The 16,875-nt window shown below is 39.4% G+C and overlaps 2 protein-coding genes across 3 annotated transcripts in view; both read right to left on the reverse strand.

The window, feature by feature from the left end:
• Nucleotides 1-2,624: 2,624 nt before the first annotated feature.
• On the reverse strand, nt 2,625-8,352 carry LOC149823119 (derlin-2-like). Of its 2 annotated transcripts, none has more exons than XM_089981430.1 (6): nt 8,089-8,352; nt 7,797-7,896; nt 7,130-7,344; nt 6,876-6,959; nt 3,324-3,377; nt 2,625-3,110 (listed from the first exon to the last, which is right to left on the reverse strand). In XM_089981430.1, exons 1-6 carry the CDS (start codon nt 8,185-8,187, stop codon nt 2,931-2,933), a joined length of 732 nt encoding a protein of 243 aa, XP_089837556.1. In that variant the 5' UTR covers nt 8,188-8,352; the 3' UTR covers nt 2,625-2,930. The 2 variants fall into 2 exon arrangements, with proteins under 2 accessions (XP_089837556.1, XP_089837557.1); XM_089981431.1 differs by having other exon boundaries at nt 2,625-3,126; nt 8,089-8,346.
• A 1,586-nt stretch (nt 8,353-9,938) lies between these two features.
• The window catches only part of LOC149823120 (protein BLISTER-like), a 36,928-nt gene continuing 29,991 nt past the window's right edge, over nt 9,939-16,875 (reverse strand). The window contains exon 13 of the mRNA XM_089981434.1: nt 9,939-10,363. Coding sequence (XP_089837560.1) covers nt 10,283-10,363 — 81 coding nt within the window. The 3' untranslated portion in view covers nt 9,939-10,282. The remainder of the gene's footprint in view (nt 10,364-16,875) is intronic.

Consider the following 16,875-nt stretch of genomic DNA (forward strand, 5'->3'; position numbering starts at 1 on the left):
TATATCAGATCCGGTAAGGTCTGGGTTCAGAATTCGGATAGTAAAATAACAGGCCCCGTTCACTATTCGGTCGAATCTTTCAAGTTAGGTTAGCATACAGAGAGAGCTAAGCATGGTTTATATGAAATTTCATACCAGACTTAGTTCCATAATTTCTAATCTATGAACATAAAAAGATTATTATCTTAGTAGGTCTAGTCCTAACTTATTTCATGTTATCTTTATAAGACTTAGGCATGGTTTTACCTATAGTAGGTCTGGTCCAACCTGATATTAACATTTTGAAGTTAGCTTTAGGTCCAGACTCACCAAGGTCGTGTTGACACCCGTAGTTTTAATTCTAATGATTCTCTAGAGCCCAGTGGGCTTAAGTTGACTGAGAAAACTTCGGGCCCATTGCTTACATACTTTGACAGGTCAGACCTACGCTGTTGACTTCTGGCCCAGACTTGAGGCTCACCTCTCACCCTTGCCTGCTTCAGTGATCTTGATAGATCCCCAACTCGTCTGACCCTACATGGCTTTGGTGACCTGGGCCTACACTGGATCTGGATAGATGAGGACATGTATAGCTTTAACTCCACATCGACAGGGTTGGCGTTGCACTGCACGTTCACATCTCCCATTTGAGGCAGGGTCAGGTGAAATCACATTGCACAAATGCTACGTTCCACTCCACCTGATCACCCTACATTAGGGCTGGTAAGCAAACCGAACAGCTTGTGACTCGGCTCGGCTCGTTATGAACTCATTCATGATCAGTAGCTGTCGGGACGACACACAAGCAACTTGTTTAGCGTAAACGAGTCCAACCCCAACACAGGGTGCTCGACTTGAGAGAGCTCATATAGTTAAAAATTATATATTTGTTATGTAAAATATATATCTTAAGTGTAACATAAAAAAAATAATGCATATATATATATATATATATATATATATATATATATATATATATATATATATATATATATATATATATAAAGGATGAATAACATGGAATGTTGTTACACGAGCCAGCTAGTGTTCAGCTGATCTCATTCAGGGACAACCCAAGCTCAAGCTCAGTTCACCTCTGCTAAAAATGAACATGAGCCGATCCATGTGCTCAATCCACTGGTAAACGAGCTGAGCCCAAGCATGTCCTGTTCGATTCGTTTGCCCACTTACCATCTTCTGCTGTACAGCTTATCAGAGTGAGGCCATTTTGTTTCCCCTTGTTTTCTCTCTTCCCCCTTATTTTCTATTAACCCGCATTTGGAAGCTAGAAAGAAAAAAAGTTGCCTGCGAAAGCGTTTTATATGAAAGCTTTTTTATATGAAATATTTTGGTTTGTTTATATGACATGAGAAAATCAGGTTGAAAAATGTTTTTTTATGACAAGAAACCCTCACCAAAGCAAGAAAAAACCCAGTTGGGGCCCCCGTGACTACCCTGCCTTACGTGGCCCCACCTCTGAAAGCTATGGACACACCCTTACGACAGCGGGGTTTGATCTGATTCCTTTATCTCAGCACCGTCTCAACAACCCTGCTGGTGATGCAGGCAACCTGCAGTGGTCAGGTTGGAAAATGTTAGAAACAAATTTTCCTTGTTTCAGTGTACAAAAGAAATCTCTCTCTCTACATATATTACATGTCACAAGGTAATACATAAAAAAATCATGTCCTAGTTTATACATGTTTTTAGTTTGGGAAAGTTATAGGTCAAAAAAATCAAGACATACATCAGATGAACTGTACGTACTCTTATTGAGATAATGCATTCTCCTTGGTAACAATTAACCCATAGATAATTTCCAATTCCCACCATGCAAATTAGAACCGACGTTTCAATTTCTCTCAAAAATTTCAAGCAAATAATTTTTTTTTTTTTTTGAAAGGCAAGCTGGGGTTAGGCATACCCCTTACCACCAGATATCTCTTAAGCCCCATGTGGCAGAGGGATTTCAAGCAATTTATTTCATTTATCACAATGAAAAACTGCACTCGGAGTCCATCTGGTCTTAGCCTGTTGTAGCTACCATTGCCATCCCCATCCATGGGTGCCCCGGCCCCCTCAGCGAGTCGCTTCCTGTGCCTGCTTTGCAGACCTCTCAATCCACAAGCCAGAGACCACGTGGGCAACCCGTACGGGTATTCAAAATGGGCAAACTGAAAAGTGCACATAGTGTGACGTTGGTTGGTAGGAGCTGTCAGTGCACGTGGTGTGACGTTGCAGGTTCAAACCCGAATAATAACTGGTGGGGGTCAGACTAACCCCAGCTAGACTTTCAAAGAAAGGCAAAGTGCACATAGTAAAAATAGCATTTATTGCATTGATGTGATTAAGTGATTAACTTTCCATTAATTTTTTTCTCGAAATATTCAGCAAATGGGACATAAAATTATTAAATGTTAAAGAAGAGACCCTGAGGCAAATTGAACAAGAATTTTTGTGGGAGGCCCACAACCCCTCCGGAATTGAAACAACGTCATGCAGATATCCACCGAACCCTAAAAATAAAATAAAATAAAACATACTAGAAGTCATAGATGTATCATTTACCATGTGAATCGGGACCATCCTTCTACACGCAGGAATTGAAATCTGAACAAGATGAAACACGTCAAAGAAGGGAGCTATTTTGTCGATATAATATTACACAAAAAAACTCAAAAGTTGTCGGTTTTTGTACAAAATGTGAGGACTAATTCAATGAAAAGCCCAAACTGAAATTCACTGAGTTTGAAAGCTCACAAGACGAACAGATTCATGACTAACGGCATTGCGTTAAATAACTCTCGAATTAACAGTCACCAGACTTCATTTCCTTCATACCACAGTGTCGTTAGCTCACGAAATAACAGTCACCAGACCTAAGATTGGCACTAGTCGAAAACCCCGTGCAGACGCAGCTTACAAAATCATTCTGATCTATAACTCATGCATCAATCTTCATGATTTTCTGGAACAGGGGCACCAAACCTCAAATTGGCAGGTCGTGCTACGACAACATTCTCATCAGCAAAAAGTGATTTGATGACTGCAGGAGTTCGGAGTGGTCGCCGGCCAGTCATCCGAGGGTATACATCTTCTAGGAAGTAATAAGCATGTCCAGCTGCCATACCCTGGACAGTCAGTGTTCTACAAAGTTAAGAACACATTGCAAACATAATTACTCATAAATCTTGAAAACACTATAAAGCATAATCAAAGATCGGAATCAAACGCTAAGCAGACCGATGATTCAGACAAGAAGTCAACCTGAATGGGACTGCATTATCAGGATAATAAAAATTTGAGAACGCTAGAAACAGGCAAGCAATAATTGAGATACTTACCAGAAGATCAACCCAGGGACTGCTACCCACAAGTATGGAGAAACCCAGAAGAACCTGCAGACATGCATATATATATTCAGACTGCGGATGAAACAAAAACATCTCCATTCCACTGAAGTTGATGCTATTTTTTCCATTCAAAGAGAATTCCATGTGTGAACAGAAGATGAGAAATATTCAACGGGAAAACAGAAGCCTCACTGTCCAACCAGAAACCATGGTTTTAAAACCCAGCCACTTGTCATTCGGCTCGTCCATGAGTGACTCGTGACTCCGTCGGGTCATGTTAACTTTATATTTTATATAAAATATATAAATATATGTATATACTATCTATATTTTATAGTAATTTACCAATATATTATATATAATATGTATTATATGATATTTTTTATAATAGATTTAATGTATAATTTCATTAATATATGTATAACCATATTTTTATATATAATATACATAATATTCATATTATATTTCATATAATATATGTAATTATATAAAATATTATATATATATATATATGCATGACTCGCCCGTGACTCGGCTGACTGGCCCATGACTCAGCCGAGTTTTGTACAAACCGAGTTCAACACTCTTTTCGACCCAGTGACTGGGCGATCCGGGCCGAGTCACCGGGTTGACCCGACGAGTTTTTAAACTATGGTATAAACATCTGATTGACAATAACATATTAAAACTTTTACAATGTATTGCACTGATACTTTCATTTCTAAGACACTACTGAGTCCTGACAACAAACGCTTACTGGACCAATAGCATAAACAGGAGCATCTCCATTTCCATTACTACCACATTTCACATATACACCAATATCACCCTTGCCTTCATCCTTCATTTCTATTTTAATTAGAAAACACAAGAAATCCAATGTCATAAGAACAGAGAAAATTATTGATGTATATTATTCATAGTCACAAATACCAGTATCGGCTATATCTCGGCAAGGCTATTTCTCCCGACATTATAGATTTGGTGATAAATCTCAGGAAAATCTCAGGGCTTAAAAAAATATAAAAATAACAACAAGTAAGTAAGAAAATATCATGTTTAAATAATAAAATACATATACAATGGAAGAAATAAGCAAAAAATGCAAAATAAAGAAGAAAAACACATTTAACATATAGAAAATAAATAAAAAACAGTAGCCATAATTGATAATATCACGATATTATCATGATAAAATTGTGATATTCTCGTGATAATATCACGATATTTTCAAAATCTCACCGATATCTGTGACTATGATATTATTCTATCTATAAGCTTGTTTTCTACTGACATGGATCAATCTTGTGCATTCAAGAACACGCCAGAAAGATACGTGGCTATAAGTCCAAGTTCATAACAATTTATGTGGTAGCTTTTTTATAATTCATTCTATATATGCAACCAACCGCTGAAAACTTGCATCTCACAAACATCTAACTCAGTCACCCATCAACTTTCTCTCAAGGATTTGAAAAAGCCACCGGGATAGAACTCACCAAGCAAACTTGGTAGCCAAATCACTTCAAGTTTGTGAACTTTTCTGCTTCTAATTAAACTAAAGACCTCAAGACAATCCAATTACCCTTTGTTTCAAAGATTCATTCTTTATGATATTCACGAATACAGACTACCTGGATAATCTGTTCAATCTTAAAATTACAATTTGATTCTTCATGACATTCATGAATGCAAACACTAAATGCTAATAACATCTTTAACATGGTAACTTATTTAAAAGCCCTAGCTTGTTTAGCCCCATAAACCTTTCATAAGCAAAGTCCGTAGATATCCCAATTCTGAAGTAGTCAATCTGCACCAAGTTTGTGCAATTTTTATGCTTGTAATTAAATTAAATATATCAAAACAATCTATTTTCCTTTGTTTCAAATTCCAAATTCCAATGCATTCCTTATGATACCCATGAATACAACACCTGGATGGAAAACCCATTCAAACTTAAGATTATAATTTGACTCTCCATGATATTCATGAATACAACACTAAATGCTAATTACATCTTAAACATGATAACTTATTTAAAGGCCCCAGGTGCAGCCCTAAGCCCCATAAACCTTTTATAAGGTAATATGAAGACACAAACAAGCTACACATAGGGCTCATTTGTTTTAGCTGAAATGGTGGGAAAATGGGCCATTTCCCACCCTGCGCAAAACAAACACCTTCATGGGGTTCCAAGTGGGTCTGGCCATGTTCATAGTCTTTCCCTGCCCCTGGGGGAAGCATTTCCCCTCACTGCCACGAAATTATTTGGTAAAAAGCATCTTTTGTATAAAATACCTTTCCTGCATGTCAAAGAAACCCAAACAAGTTGAAATCCAGCCTCATCAGAGACATCAATCAAAAATATGTTAAGGTGGTTCACGAGATCCATCCAATCGGCAATTCATTATCAAGAGACATCTACAAAAGTGAACCCACCATCTTAATTGATAATGAATGATAAAGAGCCTCTACATTACTAGACTGCCCTACAAATTGAATTTGAAGAATACAAATGGAAAGATAGATTGGATGGGAACATTCCTCAGCCAGGACTCCCCATAACAATGGAAATAGAAAATGAGGGTCCAGCCCTCACATAAGCCTGAATCATTTGCTATCATCTGGCTAGAAGCCACTGGCACAGTGCTATCCAAGGTGGACATTGTTAAACAAGATCCGGAAGGTAATGCAAGGTAGATTCAGTTGTAGAATCCTCAAATTGCCTTATCTATCTAGAGTCATACAAGCATCGATAGAGAATGCCTATACTTTAAAGAAAAACCTGAACCACCACACTAAATAATGCCACTCCAATGGGTTTAGGTCAACACGGCTCTTTGGTTAAATGGAAGGCAAGTAAATACAAGCTCTAGTATTTTAAGGAAGAGAAATGAAGTAGCTATTTCTCTTCATTATAAAGATTTATGTACAGTTGTAATCTATTAATCAAGCAGCCTCCAGACAAAGGCAATCCCAAAACATGACTAGGACTACATATCAATCACTTAAGAACTCCAACCTAATATTCTAGAAAACTTTCCTGACATTTTCAACATTTTATAAGTAGCCATTATTCATTGCATAAGAAAGTACATACAAAATTCAAATAGATTATCGTTGTCATGGTCTTAACAAACTAACAAGAAAGATTAACCCAACATAACTGATGTGCATTCACAAGTAGTCATCAGGTTTTGTAAAGTAGCTCAAAGGCCGCCAGATCTACTGGCAGAACACATGACATGAACAACTGACCTGAGTCTAATTGTTATGCTGTTGAATTGGCTTTGCAAGTTAAAAAACTGCGAGCCAGCATGTTCTTCATCCCTTACATTGATTGCAAGTGAAATTCAAAATTCCAATAACAATGTAAAATGGAAGGCTCAAAAAGTTCATGTCTTCATTTGATGTAAGACACTGTCTGCAGCTAAGGTTTACAAAAAGAAAATCTGCATGATTATATGCATGATAAAATTCATGGCATATCAGTTTCTACCACATTCACTATTCTAGTAAATACACAGAAATGGAACTCACCCAAGGAAGATAAGCAGCTGTAAATGTAAAAAGACCCAAGAAGCTCATGTGAATAAACGGATTTCTCTTGCTCCACACATACACCTGCAAACATCAGAAACAAAAAAAGGAAAAATCTCAAATTTTCAAGACAAAGCAAGATGGAGAACTTTAATACCAATCACATTAATCCTAATCAGCTTTAAAAAGAAGCATATAATTGAAAGCTCTAGAAAGAAAAACCATAAAACACGAGGCTTGTTGAAGAAACTGACCATCATGAATGTCAAGGAGTTGCTGAGGAAGAAAATTCTTGCAAAAGATTCGGACACATACGGTATCATGCCACCAACAAGTACAATTCCAGTCAAGACAGATCCTCCAAATAACAGCATGTAAAAGAAATCAGCCGTGCGCCCCCTGAATGAATTCTCTTCAAGGAGTTTGCAATATCGAGCAAGGAAAAACATGTGGAAAAGGAAGTCCAAATCTGCAGAATCCATATAAGAAAAAGCTCAATATCTCCACTTTCGAATTATGAATCCAGCGCCTTCACACTCGCACAGAACAGAAAAAAGAGAAAAAGGAAAGCTGCAATCACTATGTGTTTTTTGTGCAACCGCATCCATAATTGCAATTCTCACTAAACTGAAAAACCAACCCACACAAAGATGTCCTGAAAAGGGAGAAAATCAAGAAAGAAGAAACTCCAGAAGAACTCATCCCATGAAAAACAAGCAAAGCAATATCGTGAAAAAAAAACGAATCGAAAAAAGGAACAGGACATAAGATCTAAAAGCAAACTAATTTGGGGAAGAAGAAATTTAAATGCATGTCCATTACAAATAAGAAAGAAAAATATTCCCAAGAACGAAACATTCCTTTAACAAAAAAGGAAAACTCAGAGCACAGAAATTTCGAAACAGAGGGAATCAAAATTACCCATCTTCCGAAAGTAGAAGAAATTGGTGATAAGGCGCCAGAACTCATATTGCTTCACGATCCGGCTGGGGTTCAGGTACAAGTTATACGGAGATATAATCTGAACCAAATTAAAGAAAAACACCATCACGAAATGAACCAAAAAAGGAATGATCAACGAGAGAGACGTAGAGATTTAAAAAAAGAAAGAAAGAAAGGAAACGAATTTCCCATCATGGACGAAAGCCAGGACCCCACCAGAAAACCCATGAAATGGAAACCAAAACAGAGAAGGATGATCATAACGGAATACCTCAAGCGAGCAGCCGACGGTGGTAACGATGGCGGCAGTGAGATAGGAGCGAGTAATGATGGGCATCTGTTTGTACCAATCCTCCACGGCCTGAGCCATTCTCAAGACAAATTGGGAGAAGGGAAAAAAACAACCAAAAAAAAAAACGAAAAAACCCTAACTCGGACGTCGGATGCGAATGGGGCCTGCTTTGAGGGTCTCTCAAGGGTATTCAAAACTTCTGCGACTCGCAGAGAGAGAGAGAGAGAGACGTAAATGATATGCAGGATAATCATATATGCAGAATGCCCTCTTAAACGTTTCGTTGTGTGATTGGCAATGAGTAACAATGATGATGTCATATTAAGTGACGGAAATATCCCTCTTTCTGTCCAAAATGGCGTTCCATCCTTTTGGTCATTCATCCTTTACGAACAAGTTCTCATGCTTCAGGTATTTGAAAAATCGCCACGCGTTTTAAGAAATCCCTCAAATAATGGCTTATGTTTGAATCCGGTAGAGGAGCGAACGAAAGTGACCTAGGCCGTGTAGAGCTATAAGGAGGGATCAGGATTTTTTCGAGAAACCTGACTCTCCCCCCCGGTTACACATTTTAGATAAAATGCTTGACCTGCTTCATTCTCCAGACCTTTGGTGGACCCACACTTCCTCAATGGTAAGGGTGTCATGAGGTTCTTTTTTGTTTTCCAAAAAAAAACACATCTAGGGATTTTAAGCAGCAATTAGCTGATAATACAATGTCAATCAACTATAATTAAGCAAATGACTTTGGGCAAGTTATGATGTCAATAGAGATCTTCAAAAAGCTAAGATTTTCAAAAGAGAAAAATCACATTGCTGCACTTGATATACTACAAAGGAAGGAATTACATCTTCTATCCTTTTTATGGTTAGCGTAGGGAAGGCGGACACACCTACCACCAACCATAAGGACCTGACTAAGAATGCATGGCCACCCAAGCCCGGCTACATTTCAGGGTCAACATGTCGTTGGTGGCCTCCCTTCCGAGAGCACCTTTCCTCGCGGCTGCCAGTACCAGGCCTGAATCGGGCTGGACCTTTGTGCAAATTACATAGGGCCTGACCTGAGGCTGAGTATGACTGAGTTGGGCCGAGACATGAGTCAGCCCTTATCAGGCCGACCTGGCCACCCCTAGCTGCCGGGCTCTCTCACAATTAAGTGTGGACATTGGCTCCAGTACCCGACCTGGCATTGGCTGAACTCTACTAGCATCTTTTGCCCCCAAGCGGCAAAGCCCTTCATAGATTCAGGAGGCGAAGCCAACCCAACCAGCTTATTTGTTGGATCGGGCTCAGGTACACGTAGGGACTTATCAAGATAAAATTGTGATATCGTTTTTTTCTGAGAAATAGCCGCTAAAAAATGCAAATATCAAGATAAAATTGCGACATTTTAATTAAATACATGTTATGACATTTTGAGAATTTCACAATATTTTGACTGTTTAAAACAACGACCAAGATATCGTTTTTTTTTTTCGCAATATTTTCAAAATATTGTCGACATCTGTAACTGGCGGTTAACCGCACCACGCACGACTGTAACCCCCACAGTAAAATGGGGACTTTTGATGAATTCAGAGATGCTAACTCTCTATCTTATCAATCATCATGATGGTATCATCCCCCAGAGAGAGAGAGAGAGAGAGAGAGAGCTGTGTCTGTCTATTCAATCCAGTATATTAATAACATCAGGCTTTTTGTGGTTCGATGCAACACACATCTCCACCTGATTTCTGCCGTTTCAAATGCGGTGCTATCACAACAAGAGGACATGCAAAGCCATTAAGAAAGTAATACATAAGCACAAACGCATGACCACAAGTACGTCAAGAAAACCCTCATTCTTTCAAAATTCTCAGCTTCCATTACAACAAATTAGATACACATCTTAAACTTACACTCAGGACAACCCATGAAGAGCTCGACAGAATAGAGATATCTAGCTACCATAAATGTCCTACATTGTGACATTTTTTCGGGCAAATCAAAGGACTCCTATTGCCAACAGAATGACATTTGTTAACTTCCATATTCATGGAAGAAATACAACGCATTTTCTTCTCAAAAGAATGACCTATATTAATTGCATGAAATATACAAATGGCAGCTTGACAGAGAGAGAGCTGATACTGCAATTTCCTTCAAAATGTATCTCATCACCTACAGCTTATCATAGGAGCTTGCTGGTACGTCGCTTTGTCGAGCCACCGGGAAAGAGTTTCATTATCCAACCCAAAACCCTTTCAACCACCTGAGTTCATGAACCACAATAACAAGAGGAATTACCGGTTTAGCATATTGCACAGCAACACAAATCTAGCATTTCATATCTTGATGAATAGTTCAAAACATCGAGATACAAGCTTACATACAAAATGAAACAGAAGAAGAGATATCAAATTCTCCTTTACAATTCTGATATATTCAACCAATGCAAATTTCATCATTTTGTGGAAAAATAATTCGTCATACTGAAATGTTTTATCCAAAATACAAAAGAAAAGAAAACAGAGAAAACAACCATTTGATGTAAAGCCATATGTTCACAGGTGCTAAATGACAATTTCAGTTGTATAGACCAAGTACAACAACAGATATTGGCATTGACACTGGATATGTGACAGTTCACGGACTCGATCAAACCTATCTTGCACGCAAAATATTGGCTATCGTCAAGGGTCCCAAACTTCCTAGGTAAAACTCATAGGTGAAGGTTGTTTTGACCAAATCTGAACCGATGGATATGTTCGGTCAAAACAGTAGAAATCAACTCTTGAGTCTTTTTTTACATACAAATACGATTTTTTGAGGGTTGAAATTGTGGTACATTGTAGCCCATTGATTTTTCAACCCACAGGGAGTCCAATACACACACACACACACACACACCTGTAACAGTGGATGCTTCTCCGCTGCTGATCTCGAATGGATCAGCGGCAACAGTTGTATTACGTCAAAAAGGAATTAGCTGCGGTCGTGACCGCTACTAATTACTTTTTTCAGCCCAGGGAATTAGTGGTCGTGACCTTTGTTCGACGGAGAGACCATCCACTGTTAGCGCTTCTCTTATATATATATATATATATATATATATATATATGTGTGTGTGTGTGTGTGTGTGTGTGTGTGGTTTATATTTGGCACAATCTATTATACCAACAATCTAGTTTGAATCTCACGATGCGAGTTGTTTTGACACAATCTAACCTTATAGATGTGTTGAGCATGCTCGATTTAGTAGGAATTGACTCTTGGATCATGTTTTTTCGACGAAAAAACATGTGAGGAAAATTGATGTTTTCATAGTTGTTGATTTTTGGTTCACCTGAAAAACCTGTATGAAGGTCAGCTATGTCACATGGGTGCGGGTGCTAGTGCGAAAATGCAGCAAATATATATATATATATATATATATATATATATATATAATTTCTAAGTTTTAACAATTAACACCATTAACACTAATGAAATAAAAAAACAATTATTATAATATCATCAAATCAATTCATCATCATGCACGCAATAAATAAAATTAACAATCTACAATTCTATTCTACATCATAAAAACTAACACCACAATTAAATCAACCTAAATATATTATAGAAACAATAAAAAGTAAAATAGAAAAGAAGTAAATTATATAGCATACTAACAAAAGAAGCAAAAAATGCATATTGGATAATTACATATCAAAAGCATATCGTACACAATGTATCTGACGATGAGGTAATGGATCCTAATAATTTTTTGCTTCATCATCAAATGCATCATAAGAAGAAAGACTGGGCTCAGATAAATCCATGTTTGTAATGTTGAAATCATGTTCTCCCTTTAAGTCACACTCTTCTGGGTTTACATCCCAAAATTTGGATGATCCTTGTCTACATTATTAAAAATTTAAAATAATTCGAAAATGTTAAATACAAGTATATTTAAATGAAAAAACTAAGAAATAGTTAAATAACTAAGACAACAAATTAATACCTGTATTCATCATTTGTTCGCGAAAGTAGTCGAAGATTTGAATGAACATATACTAAATCCTCTGCACGCTTGCTGGTGAGTTTTTTTTTATCATGTTGTGGATCTGAGAATATGTGCTCCAATTTCTTTCACAACAGGATGAACTAGCAGACTCGAATAGTAATCTCAATGCAAAACGTTGAAAAAGAGGTGTTTCTGATCCAAATGTTGACCACCATGTAACAAGATCTATATTATCCACCTTTCTCGCGAGTAATGCATGAAGCAAAATTTTCAAACTCTTGTGTAACTTGATTTAGAATATGTAATTCTAGATAAAGTCTTGTCATACACATATTTTTATGCCTTGATAGCTCTAGGTCTAAATTTGGAGGAACACGACCAATACCACCTTCCTGTCACTTTGATTTTTTCCTTCATACTTGAAAACTACAACTTGTATTTTTTCAATCATATTATCTCACATTTCACAAACTCTGTGAAACCTGGGCTCATCCTTATCAACTTATCTCAATGTTTCCCAAATAGGTTGCGCAAATTGAAGAAAATATACGACTTTGTCCCAAAACTCATCATCAACAATGAATTTCTTAATTTCTTGAGCCTTGACATCATCATCAACACGATAGAATGTTCATTTCTCATCAATCATCATGCTAACCAAAGCATTCTTCACTTCCTTAATCATCTTCATCATCACAATGATGGACGCAAAACGTGTTTCATCGACCTTCAACAATTTTAGGTTAGAATACCTATTAAATATAGCATTAACATAATGATGGTTGACAACAAAATTCCTAATGCTTTTGACATTTTTTTCTAATTCCTCAATCCATGAACATAGAGCATATGCTGATAATTTTCTTCTCCTTTGGGATAACAGATGCTCTTGAGGGTCAGGTTCAAGCTGTGTGCTACACATTGAGTCCAAAAAATATGAGGATACTCACTCTTCAAACTCAATGCTGCACTTTTACAAACTAAAACGTTGTCTGTGATAATTTGTACTACTTTCTGATCACTCGCATCTTTTATTTCTATAAACAACCCTTTCAAATACTCAACATTTTTATATTCCCTAGATGCAGAATATTGGGTCACTGAGTGAAGAAGCAATGAAATTGATTAGTAGACACCTTTGAATATTTGTCCACCCATCAGAAACAATGGAAACTCCATTTTGCTCCCATGAATACTTTTTAATCTTTAGCAATCTCTCAACATTTGCCCTCTCTTTTGCAAAAAGTGTGGTTCGTAATTTTTCTAAGCTTGGAGGTACATAGCCACTCAAATTACAATTTTCCAAAAAAGTAACTAAATCCTTACAATAAGGATTTCTAGTTGCATTAAATGGGAGTGAACTAGAATAAAAATACCTCCCTACTTTTCTATCAATCTTCTCTCTTCCATATGTATTGAATGTTGCTTGTATCATTCCTCCTCCTCTACCTCTTACATCAACTTTTCTTTTTTTCGAGCATCTTCTTGATGGCTTAAAAATGACACACTAATTGCACAAGAATCACTCGTCTTCCTCTTTCCATATTCTTCTTGTATTTTTTTGTATTATTTTCGCATTGTCTCATCAACTCTTTTGCACCCTGAAATGCCATGTCTCGGTATCTTCAACAAATGAACTTTAACTCTTGTGTAAGACCCAACAAAATCTTTCATAGAGCTTGCATCAAAATCTCTTATTTCTACCACCTCCTCCAGTTTTTGCAAGCTTATCTACATGTACCCATATTGGCCCCCATCATCACTCTCACTACAACTATCAGCAACACTAGCAGCAGAACTCATATGTGAGGATGAGGATGACGCAAGTACTTCCCCTTTATCCATCATTTTTGTCCTAAAAACACAAAAAAAATATATATTAAAAAATATATTAGTTAAAAGAGGTCGGGGTAGGCCTAGGAAGACATGGATGGAGGTGATAGGAAAGGATATGAATGCTTTGAACCTCACCGAGAACATGGTATTGGATAGAAATGAATGGAGGAGAAGGATTCATGTGGAAGACCCAGAATGATTTTCTTTGTTGGTTCATATCGTCGACCCCAATTGTTTTGGGATGAAGGCGTAGTTGTTGTTGTTGTTGTTGTATGCACACAATCAAGATTTATAATATTGAGTGCAAGGTCAATAACATATACAATAAGTTCTAAAAACTATAATAGTAGTACGTATAAATAAATACCGAAAGGTATGAGGAAAACATATAACAATAACATTAATCATTAATGCAAAGTGAACACTCCTAAGCATGGGATTATAAAATATATATATATATATATAAGTGTAGAGTCTGCACTCTGGAGACATATTTTTTCACTTAACATGCATTAAATTAGGTATCTTTAGTTTTATGTTTAAATGGGTTTCTAAAGAGATCCAATTAAAATTAATAGTCTATATTACAACAAAACTGTCATAAAAAATCAAAACTCGGGTGGGTATGATATAAAATTTCACAAACTATACTCGGATCTATGTATTAATCTCACCTTTGAGCATGAAACCCAAGTCTTAACGGGGTCTTCTTATTTATCACCGTACCTGGACCCTTAATACGGGTCAGGTTCGGATAAACCAAACCCATTAACCCCATCCTGCACTAGAACCCTAAACCCCAAGGTCACTAGCAGCCTCGTCGTCTGCATCGACCGCACCACCCGCCTCATCAAGTCCCAACAGGGAAGAGAGACAGAGACAGAGGGAGTGAGATTGACCGAGAGAAGAGAGATAGTGAGAGTAAGTGAGAGATGGAGAGAGCTTGTGAGAGTGAGAGACAAAGAGATTGAGAGTGAGAGAGATAGAGAGAGCGAGAGAAAAGAGAGCGATAGTGAGAGACAGAGAGATTGAGAGTGAGAGATGGAGAGAAGAGAGACAGAGCGAGTGAGTGAGAGTACCTGAGGATAGATCGAGCAGAGAGGTCATCGTCGGGGTCAGGTCGTCATCAGAGTCGGCTTCAGGAGGAGAGGAAGGGAGGATTAGGGCAAAAAAATTACCATAAACCTCCTCTCCTTAGCCCATTTCATCGAGCATGTTTTTTGAAGGTCAAAAAATTGGACATAAATGACCTTGGGTGCATTGACCGCACAGGGTGCCACACCCGCACGCACTGGGTGCAGCACCCGCACGCACACCCGCGTCGATGCGGGTGCAGCACCTGGTTGGCCGAATCCCTGTGACATAGCAGGTCAGACTCTGGCAATCCAAAAGGTGGTTCCCAATCAACAAAACTTGTAGATCGCATATATGGTGTTAAATGTGAGAGAAAAAACAAGAGGTTGTTTGCACATACAAACGACTAGCAAATCTTAACCCATATATATATATAGAGAGAGAGAGAGAGAGTCACTAGAATATGAGAACTGGAAGTATAAGAACCTATGTAACACGGACTCGGCTAAAGGGTTGCCGCACCCGCGTCGACACGCCCCGACACGGGTGCGGACTCGGGTGCGGCTTCGGACTCGGCCCGGACTCGGTCAACGCCGAGTCGGACTCGGTCAACGAGTCCAGGCCGAGTCCGTCTACATTTTGGACTCGGTCAACTTTGACCGAGTCCAAAATTGTCCATTTCGAGTTTGAAATTATGTTTTGGATCCGGGTCGGGTCCAAACCCGACCCAGATCCAAATTTTTTTGGCAGCTGAACCCTAAAAGGGGTTTATCGACAGGGAGAGGGGCTTACCCTCTCGATTTTGCCTCTCCCCCTCAGCCCCTGCAGCTTTCTCCTGCACCCACGCCGGCGATCCGAACTCCGGCGACAGGCAGCCACCGTCTCCCCCTCCGTTAGGTATGTCGACCCTCCTGCACCCTCTGCTCGTAGCCTCCCTCCTTGCACCCTTTGCACGCAGAAGAGGGGCTCGGCCCCCCTCCCTGCACCCTCTGCTCGCAGGGGAGGGGCTCGGCCCCTCCCTGTGCTTCCGACTCATAGAGGAGGGGCTCGGCCCCCCTCCCTGCACCCTCTGCTCGCAGAAGAGGGGCTCGGCCACTCCAATATTCCCTGTTTTCGCAGGGGAGGGGCTCGGCCCCCCTCCCTGCACCCTCTGCTCGCAGAAGAGGGGCTCGGCCCCTCCAATATTCCTTGTTTTCGCAGGGGAGGGGCTCGGCCCCTCCCTGTGCTTCCGACTCATAGAGGAGGGGCTCGGCCCCCCTCCCTGCACCCTCTGCTCGCAGAAGAGGGGCTCGGCCCCTCCCTGTGCTTCCGACTCATAGAGGAGAGGAGAGGCCCCCCTCCCTGCACCCTCTGCTCGCAGAAGAGGGGCTCAGCCCCTCCAATATTCCCTGTTTTCGCAGGGGAGGGGCTCGACCCCTCCCTGTGCTTCCGACTCATAGAGGAGGGGCTCGGCCCCCCTCCCTGCACCCTCTGCTCGCAGAAGAGGGGCTCGGCCCCTCCAATATTCCATGTTTTCGCAGGGGAGGGGCTCGGCCCCTCCCTGTGCTTCCCATTCATAGGGGAGGGGCTCGGCCCCTCCATGCTTCCCTGTTTTCGCAGGGGAGGCGCTCGGCCCCACCCTGTGCTTCCCATTCATAAAGGTAGTGTTTATTAACTTTATTTTATTTACTTATTTTCTTTTCAGTTTTCACTTTTCAGATATAATGGCGAGTTCTAGCGGTAGTGTCAATGCATTTGGTTCAAGTTCTAACCCTGAATTAGAAGTTTCTCAACCACTTTGGAGGCTTGTGACAAAAGGGATAAAAGCTAGTAGTGGTGGTGGTGGGAATGTGCAGTTTCATTGTAATCTATGTAAGACTGTTTTC

This window comes from Nuphar pumila, chromosome 11, assembly GCF_984573655.1.
Source record: "Nuphar pumila chromosome 11, dmNupPumi1.hap1.1, whole genome shotgun sequence".
NCBI classification, from domain to species: Eukaryota; Viridiplantae; Streptophyta; class Magnoliopsida; order Nymphaeales; family Nymphaeaceae; genus Nuphar; species Nuphar pumila.

Coding starts and splice junctions, on each gene's coding strand:
- LOC149823119 (XM_089981430.1), bottom strand. CDS start 8,187: ATGGCTCAGGCCGTGGAGGATTGGTACAAACAGATGCCCATCATTACT. Junction 6,960..7,129: donor ACTCCTTGACATTCATGATG/GTCAGTTTCTTC, acceptor TGATGTTTGCAG/GTGTATGTGTGGAGCAAGAG. Junction 3,111..3,323: donor GTCCCTGGGTTGATCTTCTG/GTAAGTATCTCA, acceptor CTGACTGTCCAG/GGTATGGCAGCTGGACATGC.